Source organism: Phoxinus phoxinus (assembly GCF_949152265.1).
Source record: "Phoxinus phoxinus genome assembly, chromosome: 1".
Lineage (NCBI taxonomy): Eukaryota > Metazoa > Chordata > Actinopteri > Cypriniformes > Leuciscidae > Phoxinus > Phoxinus phoxinus.
Genome location: NC_136876.1, coordinates 49,947,317 through 49,969,434, shown reverse-complemented (window position 1 = coordinate 49,969,434; position 22,118 = coordinate 49,947,317). Strand labels below are relative to the sequence as shown.

Sequence of the window (22,118 nt, the reverse complement as noted above, 5' to 3'; positions counted from 1 at the left end):
AGTGTACAGCCATGCATTTCACCTTTTGGTTTGGTTTATTCCAACCAAAATTCAACAACTGTCCAATGTTGGAGCTTGACGTCAAACAAACATTGGATTTAGACGTTAACCCAACTTTCATTTTCAACCAAAATCCAACGTCTGACCGACGTTGGAGTCTATATCTTGTACCTGCTGGGGAGACCAGGAGTCAGGATTGGAGTTTCACCTTATTAATGAGCCTTTTAATAAAACTATAACTTAACTTCACACAATACAAATTAAATTACATATCTTGTCTTAAATCAAACAAATGTCAATCTAACAAAACAAACACTCAGAGGGGGGATGAGTCCTCTCTTCTCGGGCTGTTTATTTTCTAGCAGCAACCATTTGGAACATGAACTGCTTTTGGTAGCCATTCTGAGATCAGCTCCCCATATCTGCAACACAGCACTGTCACTCATCCACAATGTCATCAGTGACAAAGTGGGTCATATTTGGACAGTCTGGGAAAGGGCAAGAGCAAAACTCTGTGCAGGTTAAGCCCACTGAAAGACACTGGCATTTGGTGGCATCGTTGCAGTTTCTGTCTTTACAGTAGAGGTGGGTGATGTCTCTAACTTCTTTAGGTGCTGGTGCCTTCTGGAACATCACAGGTTTAATGCACCCATCTTCTCTGAGCCTCCACCCTCTACCAACTGGGTTCCAGAGAAGAGGTTTGGCCAGGTGGCTGTGACGCCACACTGCTGTTTGGTACAAGGCTCTCAGCACATGTTGCTGGAAGGCATCTTCTGTTGGTGGTAGATTTGCTGCTGACAAATCTGTGGTAGATGCCAGTGTGTACCTCAGCTCATCCAGGTTGGTGCAAGGATGCCCATCCACCTTTTTCTTTTGGCCATACAGGAGGAGGGCATACCTTCTTGCCACAGGCAAAGCCTCTTCCAGGCTACCAGAGAGTCCAAATTTGGTCATTTCCTGTAACTCACAAAGATGGGTCTTCAGTCTTGTGAGGGCAGTGGCCTTCCCAATTCTGTACACACTGCTTGTGGTGTCACAACCCATGAGGGCGTGGCATGCAGGTAAACACTCACAAAGCACTGCTCCAAGCTTCTGAGCGATTAAACATATAGGGTCGAATCTTTCCTTGTGCATAAACAGTGCATAAACACTGCTGAGGATCCAAACATCCCTTTGCTTGAATAGTACAGAAGCAAAACTAGTACATCTGTATCATCACATTTGACAATTAGACGAGAATGTGACTGTGCAATGTGTATTGCATGTAACACCAGCCTCGTGTCAGCCGCCTCCTGGTCACTGTAAAGATCTTCCAAGCAGTCAATGCCTGACTTGCTAACCCTCTTAACCTCCTGACCATTTTCAAAGCCACCTGCCAAGATGACCGTGTTCTCTGAAGAAATTATCGTTGGCCCAGTACTGGCAATGTAGGTGCTGACAAAGCTACATAGAGCAGCCTTGTTTCCGCTGATCCTGAGGTATTTTCTGTAGTTTGGAACACTTGTTTGTCCTGTGATGATATGTGTTCGTCTACTGGTGTGAATAGTGCCTCTTCTTTGTCTTTCAAGATCTTTGACTGAGTGTTGATGGTCATTAGAGATTGGAATTAATAAGGATTTAACGATTCCGATTCCATTATCGATATTGCTTATCGATCCGATTCCTTATCGATTCTCTTATCGATTCTCATTGGGTGAGGGAATAAGTACAAATTTGTTTGTTTTAATTAACTCGCTTTAATATCTGATCAGAAGACACAACACAGAGCACATATACACAAATTATGTGTAGCAACCTCAGAACAAATCTAAAAGTATAGTTGAGCTACTTCTCAAAGTGAGCATGTGTGTGTTTGTGTGTGAGTGAGTGAGCGCGAGAGTGCGTGTGTGAGCGCGAGAGTGTGTGTGTGTGTGTGCTAATGAGTGAGCGAGAGTGTGTGCGTGAGCGCGAGATAGTGTGTGAGCGCTAGTGAGTGAGTGTGTATGTGCGCGCGCGTGTGTGTGAGTGAGCATGTGTGCGTTTGTGTGAGTGAGTGAGTGAGCGCGAGAGAGTGTGTGCACGCGAGTGTGTGTGTGTGTGTGCACGCGAGTGTGTGTGTGTGCGCGCGCGCATGAGAGTGAGTGAGAGCGTATGTATGTGTGCGAGTGAATGTGTGTGAGACAGCACGCGATGGCTGGTCGGAAAGCAACGTGGCGTCCCGTTAAAAGCCTCATTATACTTCTGCGTCGAACTTCTGCCTCTGCCATGTTTGCCGCGTTCTGAATCAAAACAACGCAGCGCGTGTGTGACGTCATGACACATTTGCAACGAGCGGAACCGATACGCGGAATCGATACGCAGGCATGCTAACGGTTCCAAGGAATTGATTCACTGGGCACCGGTTCTGAAGAAGAATCGGTTCTCGGTTCCCATCCCTAATGCTGACTCCAACTGATGTTTTCATGTCCTTGAAGGTTGCACACTGGTTTCTTTTCTCTGGCTCCCAGAAGCTCTTTGTTCTTTTTGATTTTGCCAGAGTTGTTCAATAGAGATGGCATTCTGCTTCGCACCATCTTGGAGGAAGCTTGAGAGGTCTTTTGTAACTTTCTCAGATGCAACCTGACCACTTGCGATGTTGATTAGTTCCTCATGAATGCTATCAAGATCAAAGGGATACTGCCTCTGCTCGACAGCTTCCATTATCTTCTGTATGGCATCTACCACAGATTTGTCAGAAACAAATCTACCACCAACAGAAGATGCCTTCCAGCAACATGTGGTGAGAGCCTTGTACCAAACAGCAGTGTGGCGTCACAGCCACCTGGCCAAACCTCTTCTCTGGAACCCAGTTGGTAGAGGGTGGAGGCTCAGAGAAGATGGGTGCATTAAACCTGTGATGTTCCAGAAGGTGCACCTAAAGAAGTTAGAGACATCACCCACCTCTACTGTAAAGACAGAAACTGCAACGATGCCACCAAATGCCAGTGTCTTTCAGTGGGCTTAACCTGCACAGAGTTTGTTAGATTTCCAGTTGTTTGATTTAAGACAGTAATTTAATTTGTATTGTGTGAAGTTAAGTTATAGTTTTATTAAAAGGCTCATTAATAAGGTGAAACTCCAATCCTGACTCCTGGTCTCCTGTTTGTGCTATGGTAAGGTGTTATCTTTCGATTTCAATCTTTGTATCCATATAGTTCAAGGTGCCATGTGAAATGTTTCATTATTAAATGTATCTTATATTTTCATTTCTCAACATTCTTCTCACCAATGATAATGGGCTTTGGACTAAATTATGTCAGTGTTCCATTTTCTTTTCATTTTAGACACCTCACACATTGAGTGACAGAAAACTCAGATTTATCATGCTATATTTACATATTTGGTATTGCTGGATTCAGCACAACCCCACCTTTCCAACAAGCCATCATATATGTTTATATGATAATCCTTGGCAAAGCAACCACAAAGTAAATGAAAACATTCTGCATAGATATTCAATTTGTGTATGTCCGCTTATTTTTGGTATGTGTTTATATGTCTCTATTTATTCCATACATCAATATATTCACATCCAGGCTTTTCTAGTAGGTAAAGCATGTTCCTGACTACAAATATGTCAAGTTTCAAAGCTCTCAGAGCTTGTGTGATTGATCTGCACTAGTTTATATACCTTAACTCCCATACGGACAGCCTATATTTTAGTCCTTTTTTGGTTTTGGGGTTTATAACAATATCTGTTAATTTAACAATCTTAGCAGTAAAATATTTTGAGCCAAGAATCCATTCCATATGTGGGAGACCTTAGAGATGAGGAAAAACATTATTTGGTTTAGTTCTACCTCCGGTAGGGGTATCTCAAAAGCTAAAGCACTTTTTGACCATTTGTCACTAGCCTAATTTGTTGAGGCGAAATTTGACGGAGGCAGCCGCCTCATAATAAAGCCTGACTCGACTTAAAAGCGAGCAAATTATAAACTTTGCAAATAATCCACGTCTATCCTTCAAACCATGACTATCGCCAGTGTGAATTTTGACAGCAAATTTTTATTTAGTTTTAATCATAGCCTTTTGACTAAAATACCATTTTAGTTTTAGTCATATTTTAGTCATCTGAATTGTTTTAGTTTTAGTCTAGTTTTAGTCGACGAAATACAATAAGATTTTAGTCTACTAAATCTGCAGTAGATTTAGTCGACTAAAATCGAATGGGTTTAGTTAAATTGTAATGCATTAATTTAGAATTTCTCTAAAATTTCCAAACCCATTATATATTCCAGTAGAAAACATCTATTGTTAATATGAATCATTTTTAAAGTTTGAACATGTAATACAGACACAGATTTAGCACTGTGACATAAAATAATATCTTAAAATTAAATAAAAACTCTTCTCCTAAAGTAGAATGATTTCTTCTTTTTTCTTCAATGAATGATTATGCAGTCTTTAACTTACATGCATCATTCTTTATTCTTTCAAGCAGATATATTTATTTGTATAAATTAAATATAATTAATCCTTATTAAAGCTATTAAAGAGCAGTTGTTTGATCAATATTAAGTGTACAGACGGCATTACGTTTATTACGAACTGTCACTTTAAGACCGAGTGTGGAGATCCAATTGCACTGTGATGCACATCCGATATTCTCACAACTGTACGTTCTGTAAAGACATAACCGACTGTGTTTACGTGAATACTCTCCAAAACTGACATTTAGACATAATGTTGTGTGTATTTGTCCATTCAGATGCGAAAGAGAGCTCTGTATAGCCGTCTATGTGCAGGGCTGCACGCTTCGGGTCACGTGTGTGTGTGTTCGCACAGAAAAACATACAGAATAAAGCTCTAGCCTAGCTCTTTTGCGTCGTCACTCTTATTCAGATCTATCGATATGTTTGCTCTTCTCTTTCTCCCAGACGTTTACATTTTTTAACGATTTATGAGACATGCATCAAACGCATGCCAACTCGTGTCCCGCCGGGTAGATCAGCACTAGGGGTGTGCAAAGCAGCCGATATTTGTATTTGTTGAGGGGGGGAAAGTATTTGTATTTGTATTCGAGTAAAATTCAAAATAGGCGTAAAAATCCTTTTTTGCGTTACACTTCTAATTTACGTTATAGTGTAAGTATTCTTGAATTATATCCATTATAATAATTATGGATATGCCATATTGGTTGATGTTTTTCTATAAATCCAGAAATGAAACAAGGAACGTAATTTAAAAAAAAAAACATAACACCCATTACCTCATCCATGGTTAAACCAACAACTAATAAAATACCATTGTGAACATTATGAAGCCTACAGCCTACATCTTGCTGTCTGCAAAAGACAAGAGTAACTTAAACGCACCATATAACTCCCACACGTGCATACAATTCGACACTACACAAGCATTTTTAACCTTTTTAACCGAACGTTAACGTTACTCTATCAACAGCCTATTGTCTATATTACCCATAGACAGTAAATTACCGCGCTAAACAGCTAAACAGAGCGAACATGAGAGCCCCTGACTGCAGACGTCAATAATGCAGCGTAATGGAATAATCTCCCGATCAAACTCCACTTCCCGAAAGTTATAAACTGCCTCAGGAACCCAGTTAAGCTACAAAAATCTATTCAACAAAAATAGTGATGCAGTTAAGTGTTTTTTCGCTCAGCTGAGCCCTCTCTGTTGCTGTGTGGAGCAGCCTGTGTCCGTCACTCACTCACTCATCCGGGCATGCACTGCGGTCTCATGAGGAAACGCAGCTGTTTTATATAAAGTTTTTTTTTTTTGTTCCCGAATACAAATATTTTTTAAAGTATTTGTTCAAAATAAGTATTTGTAAAAAACACATTATTTGTGCCTTTCCGAATATGAATGTGTATAGTATGAATGGAATCTGGACGTACTACATCCGCCATGTTGTCATTATAATGTGACCTACAAGCGCCAGTTACGTCGCTTCACTGCCATTCATAAAACCTCTCCCTTGGCCTCATGGGTAAAGTGTCCATCGTATGTACTTCAGAATCTTGCCAGAAGTAGTAGGTCATCCGGCGACTTTCAAATACTATGTATTCAGACATACTGCTCTGTTAACGTACAGTTTTTTGCATACTATATAGTCGGGACGTATTTGATTTCAGACTCGGTGTCAGTGTTTCTGTGACCATACAAAGCATGTGAACTTGAGGCACTCAATTGGCTGTCCATTGCTAAGTATCTAGCCGTAACATTCTAACACTGTATCGTTTCACACTCCGCAAGTTTGGCACTGCAATGCAGGGTTAACAGCGCTGAAGCGGCTCTAATCCAGCTAAACCCACTTCTAATTTACAAGTGTGAAATATTTCTTTAACCAGGGTTAAAAGGGGGGTTTAGAATGACTATAACGAGTGGTTAATTGCAGTGTGAAAAGCCCTATAAGAATGTGACCTAACCTTAACCTATGCAGTTACCTTATAGTACCCAGTACTTTCTAAAGTAAGTACACTGTAAGAACATATAAGTGCATGAAATGTCAAATAAAAGTGCAACCCAGGCCTTCCCGCTCTCGAACATCTCTCCAGTGCTCAGAAGCTTCTCCATTCTTAACACAGGACCAAGCTCTTGACTGATCATAACCTTTTAACCATTGTCATCTGTTTTTTCAGATTAACAGCCTGTGATCTCAGTGATCAGCATTGTGAAGTTGTGGCTTCAGTTCTACAGTCATCAAACTCCTCCCTGAGAGAGCTGGACCTGAGTAACAATCACTTGCAGGATTCAGGACTGAAGATGCTCTGTGCTGGACTGACGAGTCCAAACTGTGGTGTCAACATACTGAGGTTTGAGTTTCGCATTCATTCTGTAAAGTAGCAGAAAGCGATTTCTGAGAAACACTCAATATTTGAAATCGACACACCTCCCTTCATTGCTCGGCCCCTGAATATATTGAACACACTGGATTACACGTGCATAGGGTGACCACACGTCCCGTTTTTCCTTGGACAGTTCCGTATTTTATCTCTCTTTTAAGTGTCCCAAATTATTATGAGAAAATAATTTTTGTCCCGTATTTCTTCTTTCCTAAATTGTTGTTGCTAGGTCTTCATAAAAGTGAATAGTAGTCTTCCGTCACGTGAGAATAGCCTTATCAAAGGCAGCCAATCTCGTCATTTTGGGGAACAAAATTACCATCCTATCTCAATTCGTAATTGATTAACTTGCCGTTAGTGAAGGCGGGATATTAGAGAGTGCATAGGAGATCAAGTTCTGTGACCAAACAAAGCATGTGAACTTGAGGCACTCAATTGGCTGTCCATTGCTAAGTATCTAGCCGTAACATTCTAACACTGTATCGTTTCACACTCTGCAATGCGGGGTTAACAGTGCAGAAGCGTCTCTAATCCAGCTAAACCCACTTCTAATTTACAAGTGTGAAATATTTCTTTAACCAGGGTTAAAAGGGTGGTTTAGAATGACTATAACCAGTGGTTAATTGCAGTGTGAAAAGCCCTATAAGAATGTGACCTAACCTTAACCTATGCAGTTACCTTATAGTACCCAGTACTTTCTTGTTGTATCTTTTCTTCCTTAACAAGCAGTAATGACCACTGACGACTTGATTTAAAGTAAAACTAACTGTTTACTGAAATTCACGAACAGGATTCCACATTGATACAGCGTACACACATGATGTCAATCACTTTTCTTTCATCTCTTTTTCTATATGCGCACTCTCGCCCACTATGCATCATGGGTAGACTTTTCTTAAAGCTGAACAACCTTGTAAATGACAACTGTTTCTGTTATTATTAAAGATAATGAATTAAACATTTCTCTTCTAATTAATTCACAACATCCTCCCCCCATGAACAAGTGTTCATCAACTTAAATCTCTAATGCATAAAGCAATTGAACGGGTCTCTTTAACACAGTCCTTGTGGATGTGCGAACAGCACAGGATCTAACCTTGCCATCTCGGCCTGGAAACAGCTCTTCAATTTTTCCTAATTTCCAGGTTTGTCTCGGCATGTTGGCATCTCCTATGAGAACAATGTCACCCATCTTCAACTCAGTGGGTTTCTGTGTGTTGCAGGAATGTGCAGATTTCAGGTCCAGTAAATAGTCCTTCCTCCAGCGATTCCACAGGTTGGTCATGAGTCGGTTCCTGTATCTCCATCTTTTTGTCATATCCTCTTTACTCACAGTGGGATGATCATAGTCTGCCGGAAATGGTTTTGGAGGCAGTGAAGGGAGTCGTTCACCCACCAGAAGGTGTGCTGGTGTTAGTGGCTGCGGCTCGTCGAGCTCATTGTGGACAAAGGTGAGGGGTCTGGAATTCAGTGTGGCCTCTACTTCTGCAAGGAGTGTAGACATTTCTTCAAAGGTGAGCGATGCCTTTCCTAGCACCTTCCTCAGGCTCGTTTTCACAGACCTTACAAGCCTCTCCCAAAATCCACCCCACCAGGCTGCTCGTTCTACAATGAAACGCCAAGTGATGCCCTTCCCTGAGAAGTATTCCAGAATTTGTGGATCTTTGATGGCTTTCCACAGCTCACTAAGGTCTTGGTTTGCTCTCTTAAAGGTTTTGGCATTGTCCGTATATATGACCTTGCACAGCCCTCTTCTGGAGACAAATCGCTTCAGTGCTAACAAGAAACTTTCTGTTGACTGACTTGAAACCAGCTCCAAATGCACTGCTCTAGTGACAGCACATAAGCCTTGCATAGTGCACGATCATTCTTCACATACAGTGGACCTGCAAAGTCTATGCCAGTTACTTCAAATGGGGGTGTCTCTGATATTCTGTCTCGTGGTAATGGAGCAGTGTCCTGCTGTGCAGGCTTTGCTTTAAATCTTTTGCACACCGTACATTTTGACAGAATAGTTTTCACAATTTGTCTGGCTCGCAAAATCCAGTATCTGCTTCTAATTTGTACTAGTGTGTCTCTCAGACCAGAATGCATGATAAATTCATGATTGTGCTGAACCAGCAGCTCACAATATCTGTCTTTGCTGGGCAGAATCCATGGATGTTTTTCTCTGTAACTAAAGTCTGACTGTTGCAGTCTGCCTCCAACACAGAGCAATTCATCTTTACCAAGGAACGGGTTTAGGTCTCTGATTTTTGAATCTGCTTTCAGGGTCTTACCAGCTTTCAGCAAACTGATTTCATGACTAAAGCTGCTATCTTGTGTCACCTTTATCCAGCACTTCTCAGCCTCAAACATTTTATCAGCAGTCAACTCACCTCGCATCTTGGAGCTTGAACTTGCATTGTGCACAAACCTCTTGATCCAAGTGGTGACTCGCAGAACTCGCTTCAGCTTACTGTACTTCAGTAAATCCAGCACAGGCTCCATTCTCTTTTGCACGTTGTTGCACGATGATCTGCTGACCTGGCTTTAGCTCACTAGTCACATCTTCATCGCTTTGGTCTTCATTGCTCTCTTCCAATAGACTCGGTGCAGTCAGAAATGAAGGTCCTTTCCACCACAGTTCACTTTCCTTCAGGTTAGCTGCAGTCTGACCTCTGTTGGGAAGGTCTGCAGGATTGAACTTGCCTTTACAGTGAGACCACATTGCAGGATTGGTTAAAGACTGGATTTCTGACACTCGATTGGACACAAACTGTTTCCATTTGTGAGCTGGACTGCGAATCCACTGCAGCACAATCATCGAATCCGTCCACATATGAACTTGATTGAGCTCCATATTCAGAGGCTTTAACAGACTGTTTCCTAGTCTTGCTCCAATCACTGCTCCCATCAGCTCAAGACGAGGCAGTGAGATCTTCTTCAGGGGGGCTACTCTGGACTTTGAAGCAACAAGGCATGTGGTCTTTGCTCCATCATCAGCTACTCGCAGCAGGTAAGCAACAGTACTATAAGCTTTCTCGCTTGCATCACAAAACACATGGAGTTGATGTGCGTCGTGTCTGTGCACTGATTTTATTCCATACCAACGAGGAATGTGTATGCGGTGGATCTGTGGAAGTTCTTGTTGTGGCAAAAATTCATCAAACAAACATCACTGCGTAAGAGACACTCAGAGTCAAATTATAAAATAGAAGTATTTATTCTTGCAAGAATAGGAGCAGTCTAATACACAGTTGTTACCCTGTGCAGAAGAGTGACACACCCCCAGACAGACTGAACCAGCTTTTATCTCCTAGCTCTTCCAAGGTCTTCTCATAAAATCATAAAATTGCCACCACAACTCCTCTCTGTTTATCATTCTCTGATAACTGATTAATCAAACATTTGTAATAATAGTAATAATAAATGCAAGTACAAGTCATTACATCATATCATAAAAAATCACTGAATATCATAAAATTGCCACCACAACTCCTCTCTGTTTATCATTCTCTGATAACTGATTAATCAAACATTTGTAATAATAGTAATAATAAATGCAAGTTCAAGTCATTACATCATATCATAAAAAATCACTCTCCTTGAACCTGTGAAGAAAAAGTTTAGAATGAAGAAGCATAAGGCTGTTTTTGTTGGGGAAAGCCCCATAATTATTTAGCAAGCAAGTAAACATGTTTACTAATGCCGGGCTAAACCGCAGTCACACTAGTAAGGAAAAAGTAGTTATAGCACAGTAGGAAAACAAACAGAAGTATTCAAATCATAAAGTGTAAAAAAAATCCCTCAGTTTCAAAACCCTGTCCTTGTACGCCATCTCGTACCACGGATGACTGCTGCTTTTGACCTTCTTTACATATCAATCGTTCTCAGAAAGAAAAAGAAAACATCAACACATTTAACTGTAATCTCTACTTGAATCATCTGCATAATTTTGTTCATCCCCATCATCATTCAGATAGACTGTCATTTTCACCAATTGAACAGACATTCCAGTTTTCTCACCCATGAATAACAAAATTTATCAGAATAACACATACAATCATAACTCCTACACATTCAACATTTTCCCCATATCCATTTCCCTAACCATATTTTGTTCTTTGTACCTTTAACTTTTAATTCAATCAGGCAGTGGTTCTACGTAATAAGCTTCAATAATAATCCCCATAATTTACATTAATTAATAGATCTTCTCTGTAACCAATCAAATCATTTGTCATATACCAATATCAATACTAAGCCCTATTTCAATATAATCGGATAAAATCCTCAAAATCATCACAAAACCACATTCTTAAACCTTTAGTTGGTTCACATCCTCCTCCAGGCGTGTTGATCATCTCGTTCACCCCATGGACTCATGGGATGGTTGCGGCCTGTTGGTGTAGGTGAGCGGCTTGGACCCAGGTGTCACACTGATCTCCTGAGATCACCACCGCACCCCCACTGGAATGAACCATTTCCTGCTTGCTGTCACCTGTGAATGGAGACCTTAAGTATTTTGTTAGTGACCGCTTGTCTTTCCCTCGTTCCTTTTGGTGTGACCTGTGGAATTTTCAAAAATCATTATTTTTCATTTCATTTTCAATTATCATTAGACATTTCTTGCTTAACCCCCTGGGGTCGGCAAACGCGCAGGCGCGTTTTGCTCGTTTTTTTTTACATAGCAGCAAAATAGACCTAAAATACTCAGTCAGTTTTGGTCATACAGCCTTAAGAAATATGAAAAAATAATCTGTTAAATGTCTACTTTTTTATGTGTCCACTTACAATCGAAATAAAACATTGTGCTTTTGTAAAATAAAGAAAGTAAACAGGGAGTGCTTTCTGCCTCTCCGTCTCCGTGAACTTTTTTTCTGAAGCACTTCTCTAAACTCAAATAAAACTCAGCGAATACTATTCACTCAGACATGAGATATATATCTCTATAATCATTTAAGTGTGTAGTTTTAAATTATCTAATTCAAAAATAAAAGAAATATTCTCTGTTTATGTAATCTATATATAAAGAGCGAGAGATCAGCCGTCCTCATTATCTTTCTGCCAGCTCATTACTCCGCTAATGTGACACGCCCATCGACAGCGCGCGCGCTATTCAAATTCTAATCTGAAGCAACACACGCAAACCAGTCAACGCCCACAACAGCTGGACAACACACTCGCTGTGAGGAATAATAATATCGTGATAATCCTGGAAATGTTACCTCAAACGTGCTGGAGTAGCCGAACAACGGGTCCAGCTGCAGATCATCAGTAAGTGCTTTGTTCTAATCGCGATATGAAATGGTGTCTGTAAACCGCTAAAGACTGTTTATATTTGAATCGCGTTTCTGTGTTTGAATGAATGAACGGCGCATGCTGTTGTTTACTACAGCTCGCGCGAGTTTCGCTTTTAGCAAACTATATTGCCTACTGAGATGAGTAAAAATCGACTGAATACGTTTAAATAAAATGTATTTGTATAAGCAACATATTAAACTGCAAATTAACATTTATGCCCTAATATATAGTAGGCTATAAAAGACCACATGTTACAGACGAAATATGAAAGACAACATTTCGTTTTGGATAGATTATTTATAAAGCTTATACTGCCACATCAAAACCTAATTTACAAGGTAACTTACAAACAAAATCTTAAAAGGTCAATATAAGCCTTCTCTATAAATTATTTTTGTGTTTTATTAGTGACAAATTTGGGGAGAGGATAGCCTACATAATCCAAAACTTTCTGAAAATACGAATGAGAATTAACTGCACAATTAGAAATGTTTACCTTGGATATTATACAATTTGCAAGCATACAGTTTGTGGAAAAATACACTTTTTTCAAGATGTTTCCAACTCTGAACCAATTATGTAGTAATATATATATATATATATATATATATATACTGGTATATATATGTATGTAGGCTATGTATATATGTGTGTGTGTTGTCTTTGCATTTTTTCTTGTAGCCACAGTGACACCTATGAATTGCTCATTAGTATGCAGCATTAGCAGCTCTTTGTCTTCTCCAGGTGGGAATGAGGACATTATTCATGACCTTGTTGGATCATTCACGCCCACCTGCATATTGCCTTTCCAAACAAAAAGTGTCTTACAAAATTTAAATCAATCTATTGTTTAATGTGAACGATTAGCCCGGATGATTTTCAGATCATTTTGAAGTAAATACTCTAGCCGACAAGATCCATTAGTCAAAAGTATTGTGGGAATATGTGAAGTTGGTCGTTTGTGGTCTTATATCAGAACATTTAAGTTTGAGTTTTTTGAATAACCACGCATAAATAATATTCTCTCAAAAATGCAAACATGTACATACATGTTGCTCACATATTATGATAGCCATGTTTGTGCTAAATAGAGTGTAATTACACCTTTGCCATTAATATGTTTATAAGCAACTGAAAAAAATACAAATATCAGGGCATGTGAGAACATCTCAAGGACCCCAAAAACACCTTAGACTCCAGAGGGTTAATAGCACCAGAGTCCCTTTCCCCTGAAAAAAAACATATCCACTTTGCTTACGTTAACAAGTCAATATTCATACATTTGGAAGCAGAATCAGTTCAGCTTGATGCAATCCATCCTGACATTCTGCAAAAGGAAAATTGTTTAAGTTATGCTCTGTACAAGGTGTAGCACCTTTCTGCCACAATAATAACCCAGGCCAGGACAGTTAGCCCAATCCTGCATGCTCTCTGTAAAGAAAACAAATTTCTAGGTTATTGTCAGATAGTAAAGTCTGTGCTGCCACGGCCTTCGATGCCCTGCCGTTTCCTGTTGAAACAATCCAGACAGCAATTTTTGTTAGGCAGAAGAATGGCTTCTTTCAGGGCTTTTACCCAATTACCCCTAGTGTTCTCCCAACATTTATTCCTAATAAAACATAAAGCATCCCCCTTTTGATGGTCGACACAACTCGATCATCAATTTAAAGGGTTAGTTCACCCAAAATTGAAAATGTCATTAATGACTCACCCTCATGTCGTTCTAAGCCCGTAAGACCTCCGTTCATCTTCGGAACACAGTTTAAGATATTTTAGATTTAGTCCGAGAGCTTTCTGTCCGTCCATTGAAACTGTATATACAGTATACTGTCCATGTCCATAAAGGTAATATAAACATCATCAAAGTAGTCCATGTGACATCAGTGGGTTAGTTAGAAGTTTTTGAAGCATCGAAAATAATTTTTGGTCCAAAAATAACACAAAATAAGACTTTATTCAGCATTGTATTCTCTCCCGGGTCTGTTGTCAATCCTTCACAGTTACGCTGATGGCGTAAGACGCTGATGACGTGTTATCTGGTGCGCCCGAGCTTCGACTGAGGGAAACGCACGCTGTAAAAGTGTCTCATCCGCGACATGCACATTTACGCACCATTAAAAAAATGATATCCACGCAAACAATGTAGAATAGCTTGAATATAGCGTGCGTCTCCCTCAGACTGTAAACGTAGCTCGGGCGCACCAGATAACACGTCATCAGCGTCTTACGTCAGCAGCGTCACTGCGGAGTCCTGAACGCAGATTGACAACAGACCCGGGAGAGAATGCAATGCTGAATAAAGTCTTATTTTGTGTTATTTTTGGACCAAAAAGTATTTTCGATGCTTCAAAAACTTCTAACTAACCCACTGATGTCACATGGACTACTTTGATGATGTTTATATTACCTTTATGGACATGGACAGTATACTGTATATACAGTTTCAATGGATGGACAGAAAGCTCTCGGACTAAATCTAAAATATCTTAAACTGTGTTCCGAAGATGAACGGAGGTCTTACGGGCTTAGAACGACATGAGGGTGAGTCATTAATTACATTATTTTCATTTTTGGGTGAACTAACCCTTTAACATAACATTTAACATAGTGTCTTCGATAAGGTTTGCCATCAACACTAACCCAAACGTTGTCCTTCAGACACATTTCCTCCAGACATCTTTCTCTGCCTCTGAAACAAAAATATTACATTCTTCACTTAAAGCCACAATCTCATTTTCTTATCGAAGTATTTGAAGGGGAACGGCCCTCAGTCTAACCGCGTATCCTGCTTTTTTCAGGCCTGTTGTTTTGTCTCACAACTGAGTCCTCTACAACCATTTTTAAAGTCATCAACAGTTTCTTTTATCAGGTCAGTTCGTGCTGTACAGACTTGGTCAATGTCAGTCAAAAAAAACATTCTCCTCCTGTTTACAATAATCATAAATGGCTCTCTGCATAATTTGATATTGACTTAGCCAATGTGTCACATCTTTGTTGTTGCTGTCAAATCTATAACATCTTCTTTTATTTCAACCCACGATGGACGGCGATATACAACTCCACAATTCCAATTTACATAACTACTTAAACTGATCCAGAAAGTAATTCAAATCCACATCATAAATAACAAAAGTAATTACTACCGGACAGATCTTGATGACCAATCAACTTAAAGCTCGTCCCATGTTCTCTATCATCTTTTCATCAGATTCACTCAGCATTTGCCTTAACCCATCTGTAATGATAAAACTCTCCAGACGTTAAAGACACAATATACTCACTATTCAGGCCAAAAAGCTGCCCTAAACTAACACCTACAAGACATAAAGTGTTGCCCCCATCACACACACTCATGCTAGACACACGTCAACTGCTCATTTCCAATGTTCGCTTTTTTTATATTAACTCTAAAAGTATAATATTTAAGGTTTCAATAAGATTTAAACTTCACATTTTCCTGTAGCTTTTATATAATTTTACATCTTTGAAATTTGGCCTCTAAAACCGTTTCAAATGTTCTATCTGTTCATTATTCATTTTTCTTTAGAAAAGTCAGCTGGGTTGTTTTGGTTCATTATCATTATTTTGTTTAAGCTTGCCTTACTAGGCCTGATAACAAAAAGACAGACAGAGTACCAAATCCCTTCCTCCACTCAGCGTCTCTCTCACTATTCACAAATAATCTTTTCAACAGCCTCCTAAGACTGAAACTTAATTAATCATAGTCTAGAACCCTTAATAGTTCACAAATGTTAATATACAAATGTTTAACTCAAATTAGAACCATTACAATAATCTAAAATACATTATGCTATGAGCATTTCTAAGGTTATCTTTAGTTTGAATACTTGTATAAATTCTCAATTCACCTAACCTTTGTTATCCAAACTCTACAAAAAAAATCTTAATCTTTAGTCACCACCATGTCTAATGATCTTCAGGAGTTAAAACCATCCTATAGACATATTAGTTCAAAATCAACACTTCTATAATTTTCCTTGCCCATAAGGCAACCAACATGTTCCTGATATAAATTAATAAGGTTTGTTACTGTCTCCCCAACAAATAATGACAATCACCTCATGGTCACAGCTGGCTCTTGAAAGCACATTTCTCATTAGCTCCTTATCTATAATTTCCATCAGACTTGTCACAATTGAAAACAAGCCATACAGTGAATTGCGGGGTTTTTTTTTCTGGTGAGTGGTATAGAGGAAACTCACATTTTCTGGGTCAGACCGCCGTAACTCATCACAGCGCATCTCACCTCTAAATGCCCTGCTGACCCCAGTGGCCTCTAGTAATCAGCGTCCAACTCTCATACCTTTCTCACATTTTAACACCTCCATCCGGAGATGCCCAGTGTTCGCGCCCCCTGCGTTAGGTATAAGTCCCCTAGCCAGGAAGATCTTCCCGTCCTTGAGTAGCCACGTACACACTAGTAACCGCTCTTTCCCATCACACAATCAGTTTTCTTCCACAGAACTCAGCTGTTTTCTGGAGCTTAGGAAAGGCACATTCAAGAGTCACCTCCATCTGGACTGCCTAATAGTGTTAAGGGAGACAGGTTAATAACAACAGTATTTAATCTCAAATCTGTAAGACCTGTCCGAATCAACAATCTCAGTAAACTTTATTCACATCCGTCTATTCAGTGTACGTCTATAGCCATGGTCATAGGTCCTGTGTCATGGTGAAGGCTAAGATCAGACAAAGACGTTACTGGTCCTAAAATAACAAGTACAAAAATGTCACTTCTGTCATTTAGGTCTACATTATTATTTTAAAGACTTCTTTAAAGTCATTCAGTTTTACAATCTAAAATATTTAAGTACAAATTGCCCTCTGAATGGCAATGATTTCCTTTAACACCTCTGTGTCTATAATTTTCAACTGAAACACTGTGCTTTTCTATAAATAGCTTATTGTCATGACAGGCTAAGATAACAGCCTTCTGACATTGAATGAGAGAGAGACTCATACACTGTTTCTCATACTAAACATTCTCAACTTTATCTTCTTTATCTTTTAATTCTAGCCCAGCTTAAGGCACCTTTGCTAGAAATTACATACGTTTTCAATATAAAAATAATTTTATAGTTGTCTTTTGCCCATACATCAGGGAATTTAGACATTACAAATTCCACTCATATTGAGACTGTCACACTGGCAGTTTATTATCTTTTGAAACCAAAACATCAGCTTCTAGTTCCTTCATGGTCAACACTACCAAGCTGTTTGTTTAATCAGATCCCTTTCTACAAAAATGTTTTAGAGTTAGCAACCCAGTGCTACTGCTTCTGCTTATTTGATCTTAAATACAAATAGTTATTCTAGTTCTCAATAACGTTTCATTAAAACATCTAAATTTTAGTTGTCAGGTTCTCAATTACAACTTTATCTGACCATATTTTCCCATATTTTCTCTTCTAGGGGTTTATCAATCTGCAATTAGGATCTTCCAAAACCTTTTTTTAAGCGTTTCATTAAAAGACAATCATCTTTTTAGTTACCTTTACTTTTACAAATATTTTTCTTATCTGTAATTTTACATTTACTGGTACTTTAGTTCTTTTCCTTTTTAAAAAAAAAAAAGGATTTCCTTACGACTTCCATCTATCAACTTTCTTTTCTCTTTCATTAACTTAGCACTGCATTCACATTCTTAGTTCTTTCTCAGACGAAAACTTTAATATCGTCTTCAAATCCTGTTCTACTTTCAAACCCACATTAATACACGTCACTTTCACCTTCCATCAACTTTTTTTTTACACCTTTCTGAGTGGGCATTTACAGTTACTGCTAAATGACCCCGCTGACCACAATTAAAACATTCTCTGTCCCCTTTCCTATAGTTCGATCACCGTGAGCTTTCAAACAGCTCCAACTTACTGCACACACTTGAAGCCGTGTGTCCCAATCAGGAATGTAAACAGAGCTGATAAGCCGTTCTCTGGATTTTTTTTACAGTCCACCAGTGGCGGATTCAATCAATAGCCAAATCATAATCTTCATCATTATTATTGGCAGAACATTCATTTTCATAAACTGCACGGAAATGCATAAATTGTTTCTAAGTTGTTTTCACAAAGTTTCTGTTTAACTTCAACCACACTTGTCCAGGGAAAATGATCCCCAACCCATAATTTCCTTTATAAAACAGACTGTCTTTTTTCCTTCAATGACTTAAAGCCACACCGCGGACTTTGTGACCTAAAGAGTTGATGCATACGAGTTATTTAAAATGATTCCTCAGGCCAATATACAGTGTTTGACACTATTAATGCTCCGAGCGGGGCTGCCCTCTTGAAATACCGCCTATGTAAGTTTGGAGAAGACGGACCGTCGTTGGACAGGTCATGTGACCTGGAGAACGTATCGCTTTACGGCCGTCCATTTATTAAGTGGATGTCTTCTAGACTTTTGCGACAGTGCTGCGGCGCTTGTGGCCTCTAGGGGTGCTAGACGTGAAAGTTACAGGTCTAGCGCCCCTAGCGTCCGCAAAAGTTCCGCGGTGTACCTTTAATATCAACAAAATATCCGACATTTTACATTATTGAATTCCAAAATATGTCTTTACATCTCTCTAATTCGGTATTATCAACAACACTGATTACAATAGCAAGTACACATTTAACATCCGGAAGCCAGGCTGAATAAGCACGCGCTGTTGCTGTACTCCAAGCATAGCTCTTTAGGTTCAAAAGACAATTTTCTTTAGGTCTTTAGGTTCAAAAGACAATGGTTGTCAAACTAAAAATAAACATAATTTCCCTCTTTATTTTACCACTAAAATATAGAATTGTTCCCCATTTTGCTTAATGAAACATTCATTATCTTTATATCATGTTAATCCCTGTTAATCATACTCAATACCTTATTATTATTATTTTTAATCTGAACCTCATTTTTTATACCATTTCTTAATCTGACTTAACAGGCGTTCATAAATAGTTCCATACATTTTATCAGAAATGTTATTTTCATAACATACATTTTCTACATCTTTTCTTCTCAAAATGGTTAGTCTGCAGATTCAACAAGTATTATCATTACTGTCTCAGTCCCACTTATCTCTACTGTTTTTACAGAAACCAAAAAAATATCATATTACTCAAATCTCAATCCTTCACAAAGACAGCCTTATTGCTGCTTGCTACTTCAACTCTTGTTACAAAAAAATATTCTGACATCTAATGTCATGCATCCATCTAATGGATGAAAAATAAAAACCCTTTTATGGAAATACATTCTACATCGACTCCGTTCTCTTTGATCTGCTTCAAGCCAACAACTCATTGTCTTTTCACACTTTTACACACGTTGAACGCAGACACAACAACCTTTCTGTTTCTCACTGCCCTGTTCAACTGATTCCCGCACCGTCTTTAATCTTGTGGCGCTCTATCATACATTTCTGCCCTTAATTTTGATCTTATTTGACAAAAACACCGGTGTACCAAATTTCGCAAGCTTGCTTTTGAGACATCCCCATATTGGCTGCTTCTCTGTTCTCTGTGGATTTCTCTTTAACGTGCGTTTTCCTGATCTGTTAGGCGTCCCCAACAAACCCGATTTTTCTTTTAACCCAAATCGGTCGGGTTGCACTATTAGTGCCCTCCTAATCATGGTTCACCAAAAATCTGTTACGATTGTCTTGGTTCCCCCTAATTAGCCTCAGCACCCAAAAATAATTCGCTCCGTGGTGGAACAACTAGTTTTTAAGGTTGCCTATCTGTATGAAATCTCTTGATCTATAAATAGATCTCAATTAATCTCAGATTACGTACCACAGAAACAGCCCTCAGCCAATATGGTTCAATTTCACTCTTTCCCCAATTAAACTGAATTTAATTATACCTTACCCAGAGATTTTGTTCTGAGCCACCTTGAGTTCTTTTGATTCCAGTGTTCGACCCTCCTGGCTCTGACATCGGTCGGCCTCTCTCTCTCAAGTTTACGAGGTAGAGCTGGAACTTACTCAGTCCAGGTGGCCAAACACCGTCCGATCTCAGGTCCAGGAGGCACGTCCAAGAAATCCCACTTTTCTGACACCAAATTGTTGTGGCAAAAATTCATCAAACAAACATCACTGCGTAAGAGACACTCAGAGTCAAATTATAAAATAGAAGTATTTATTCTTGCAAGAATAGGAGCAGTCTAATACACAGTTGTTACCCTGTGCAGAAGAGTGACACACCCCCAGACAGACTGAACCAGCTTTTATCTCCTAGCTCTTCCAAGGGCTGTCTGTCTGCTGCATGGTAATGCCAAGGGACTCTATTTCCCAGAAGGCTTTCAGACGTTCTGAGACCAGCGTGTCTTCATTAATTTGAATGTGCATGCATGCTGTGTCAGAAACACTGGACATTGTGACTGGGCCCTACACTGACCTTCCAAAAATGCTCTCAATGGCCACAAGTGCTTCTGTGATTCTTTCCACTTGGCCTGACACTATATGCCAATAATAGTCTGCACCAATCAGCATAGACAACTCTGTATCACAAGTGCTGGGGTCTGGGTAGTCTGCCAACTGCAAGCCTTTTGCGTTTCAACTCTGCTTGGATGTGCTCACCTGGAATCTTCATCACAGCACTGCACACTTGAGGAGTCTCGAGCGCTTCTACTTCCACCTTCTGCTCTTTGTTCCAGATACTTTGCAGAACGACTTTCACTGTGTTGCGCCTTGATGTTACTGGTGCAGCAAAGCCGAAAGTATGAGGAGTGAACGTTTCTTGCTTTGTCACAGGCAATTTTAAAGCTCTAACTGTGTTCTCAATGATGAAGCTTCTCTGACTGCCCCCATCCAGTAAGCAACGAATGCTTTTACGTCCACCAGGTCCTTCTGCCCATGCTCTTACAGTCTGAAGAAGCACAGTGGTCTGTTTATTGGGCTGCATCTTAACAGAATGTGAAGTAAATGAAGAAACTACATAATCTTTGTAGTCAGTGTCTAAAGTGTTTGTTTCTCCTTTCTCACACACAGCACTATGATGTCTATCTCCACACACATTACAGCACACCTAGGCCTTACAGTATCTTGCAATGTGCTTCGGCCTAAGACAAACAAAGCAATGTCCTAGTTTCATCAATTTTCCTTTTCGTGCAGCAATATCAGTTCCTGGACACAGTTCTGTTTTGTGAGCTGCACTGTCACAGAAAAGACAGTTCTGTATTCTTTGACTGGCGGTTTGCAGTACTGCAGCTGATGGCATGTGATGCTTTTTCAGCTTTATTTCAATTGGTGTGTCTGGTCTTTTAAATGGTTTGTGATAGCTCTGGCTGTCTTTGGAATTGCCTGGCTTAATCAGTTGCAAGGCTCTTTCTCTGCTCAGAATCTCTTTCTGTAGAAATTCCATAACTTCAAAGACCTTCCATTCATCACTGGTTCCTCTTTGGCGACTGTACTGGAGAGCAATGTCGTCTGGAATCATCTGTAGCAGAACAGGGCACAGCAGGCTGCCGTATGCCTCTGATGCAACACCCAGCGATTCTAAGCTACGGATCTGTACTTCACATTCATCGTAAAGTTGTCTCAGAGCACTGACATCGTGTGATTTCTTTACTGGGCAGAGATTCAACAACTTGGTCATATGCGCATTAATGAGCAGATCCTTTCTTCCGAACCGGTTCTGAAGCAGATCGATCGCGTGATCGTAATTGCCGTCTGTCAACATCAGTCCCACTATTGCCTTTGAAGCAGCGCCGGTTACATATGTCTTTAAGTAATTCAACTTCTCTGTTTTGCTCAGCGCGTCCAAAAGTGATTCCAAAAGTCTTGCCACAAGCTAATTTCACCGCTGAACTTGCTGATAATTAACTTGGGTAACTTAACTGTTTGTCCGCGCTGCACCGGCACTGCGTCACCCGGCCTGCTGTTAGTGCTTTCCCGGATTCTCTGCATCACGCGCTGCACGCGAGCCTTCGCGCTGACGACTCGCTCTCTATATTCCTCCGCATCAACAACTTCATTTTCCAAATCATCAATTTCTGTACACTCCTCTG

The 22,118-nt window shown here is 39.7% G+C and overlaps 1 protein-coding gene across 3 annotated transcripts in view; it reads left to right on the top strand.

Moving 5' to 3' along the window:
- The window catches only part of LOC307003492 (NACHT, LRR and PYD domains-containing protein 3-like), a 123,132-nt gene that overhangs the window by 34,952 nt on the left and 66,062 nt on the right, over positions 1-22,118 (top strand). For 2 of the 3 annotated variants that reach the window (XM_079621993.1, XM_079621994.1), the window contains one exon: positions 6,624-6,797. The exons of the other annotated variant lie outside the window; for it this stretch is intronic. In XM_079621993.1, coding sequence (XP_079478119.1) covers positions 6,624-6,797 — 174 coding nt within the window. The remainder of the gene's footprint in view (positions 1-6,623; positions 6,798-22,118) is intronic. 3 annotated transcript variants of the gene reach the window in all.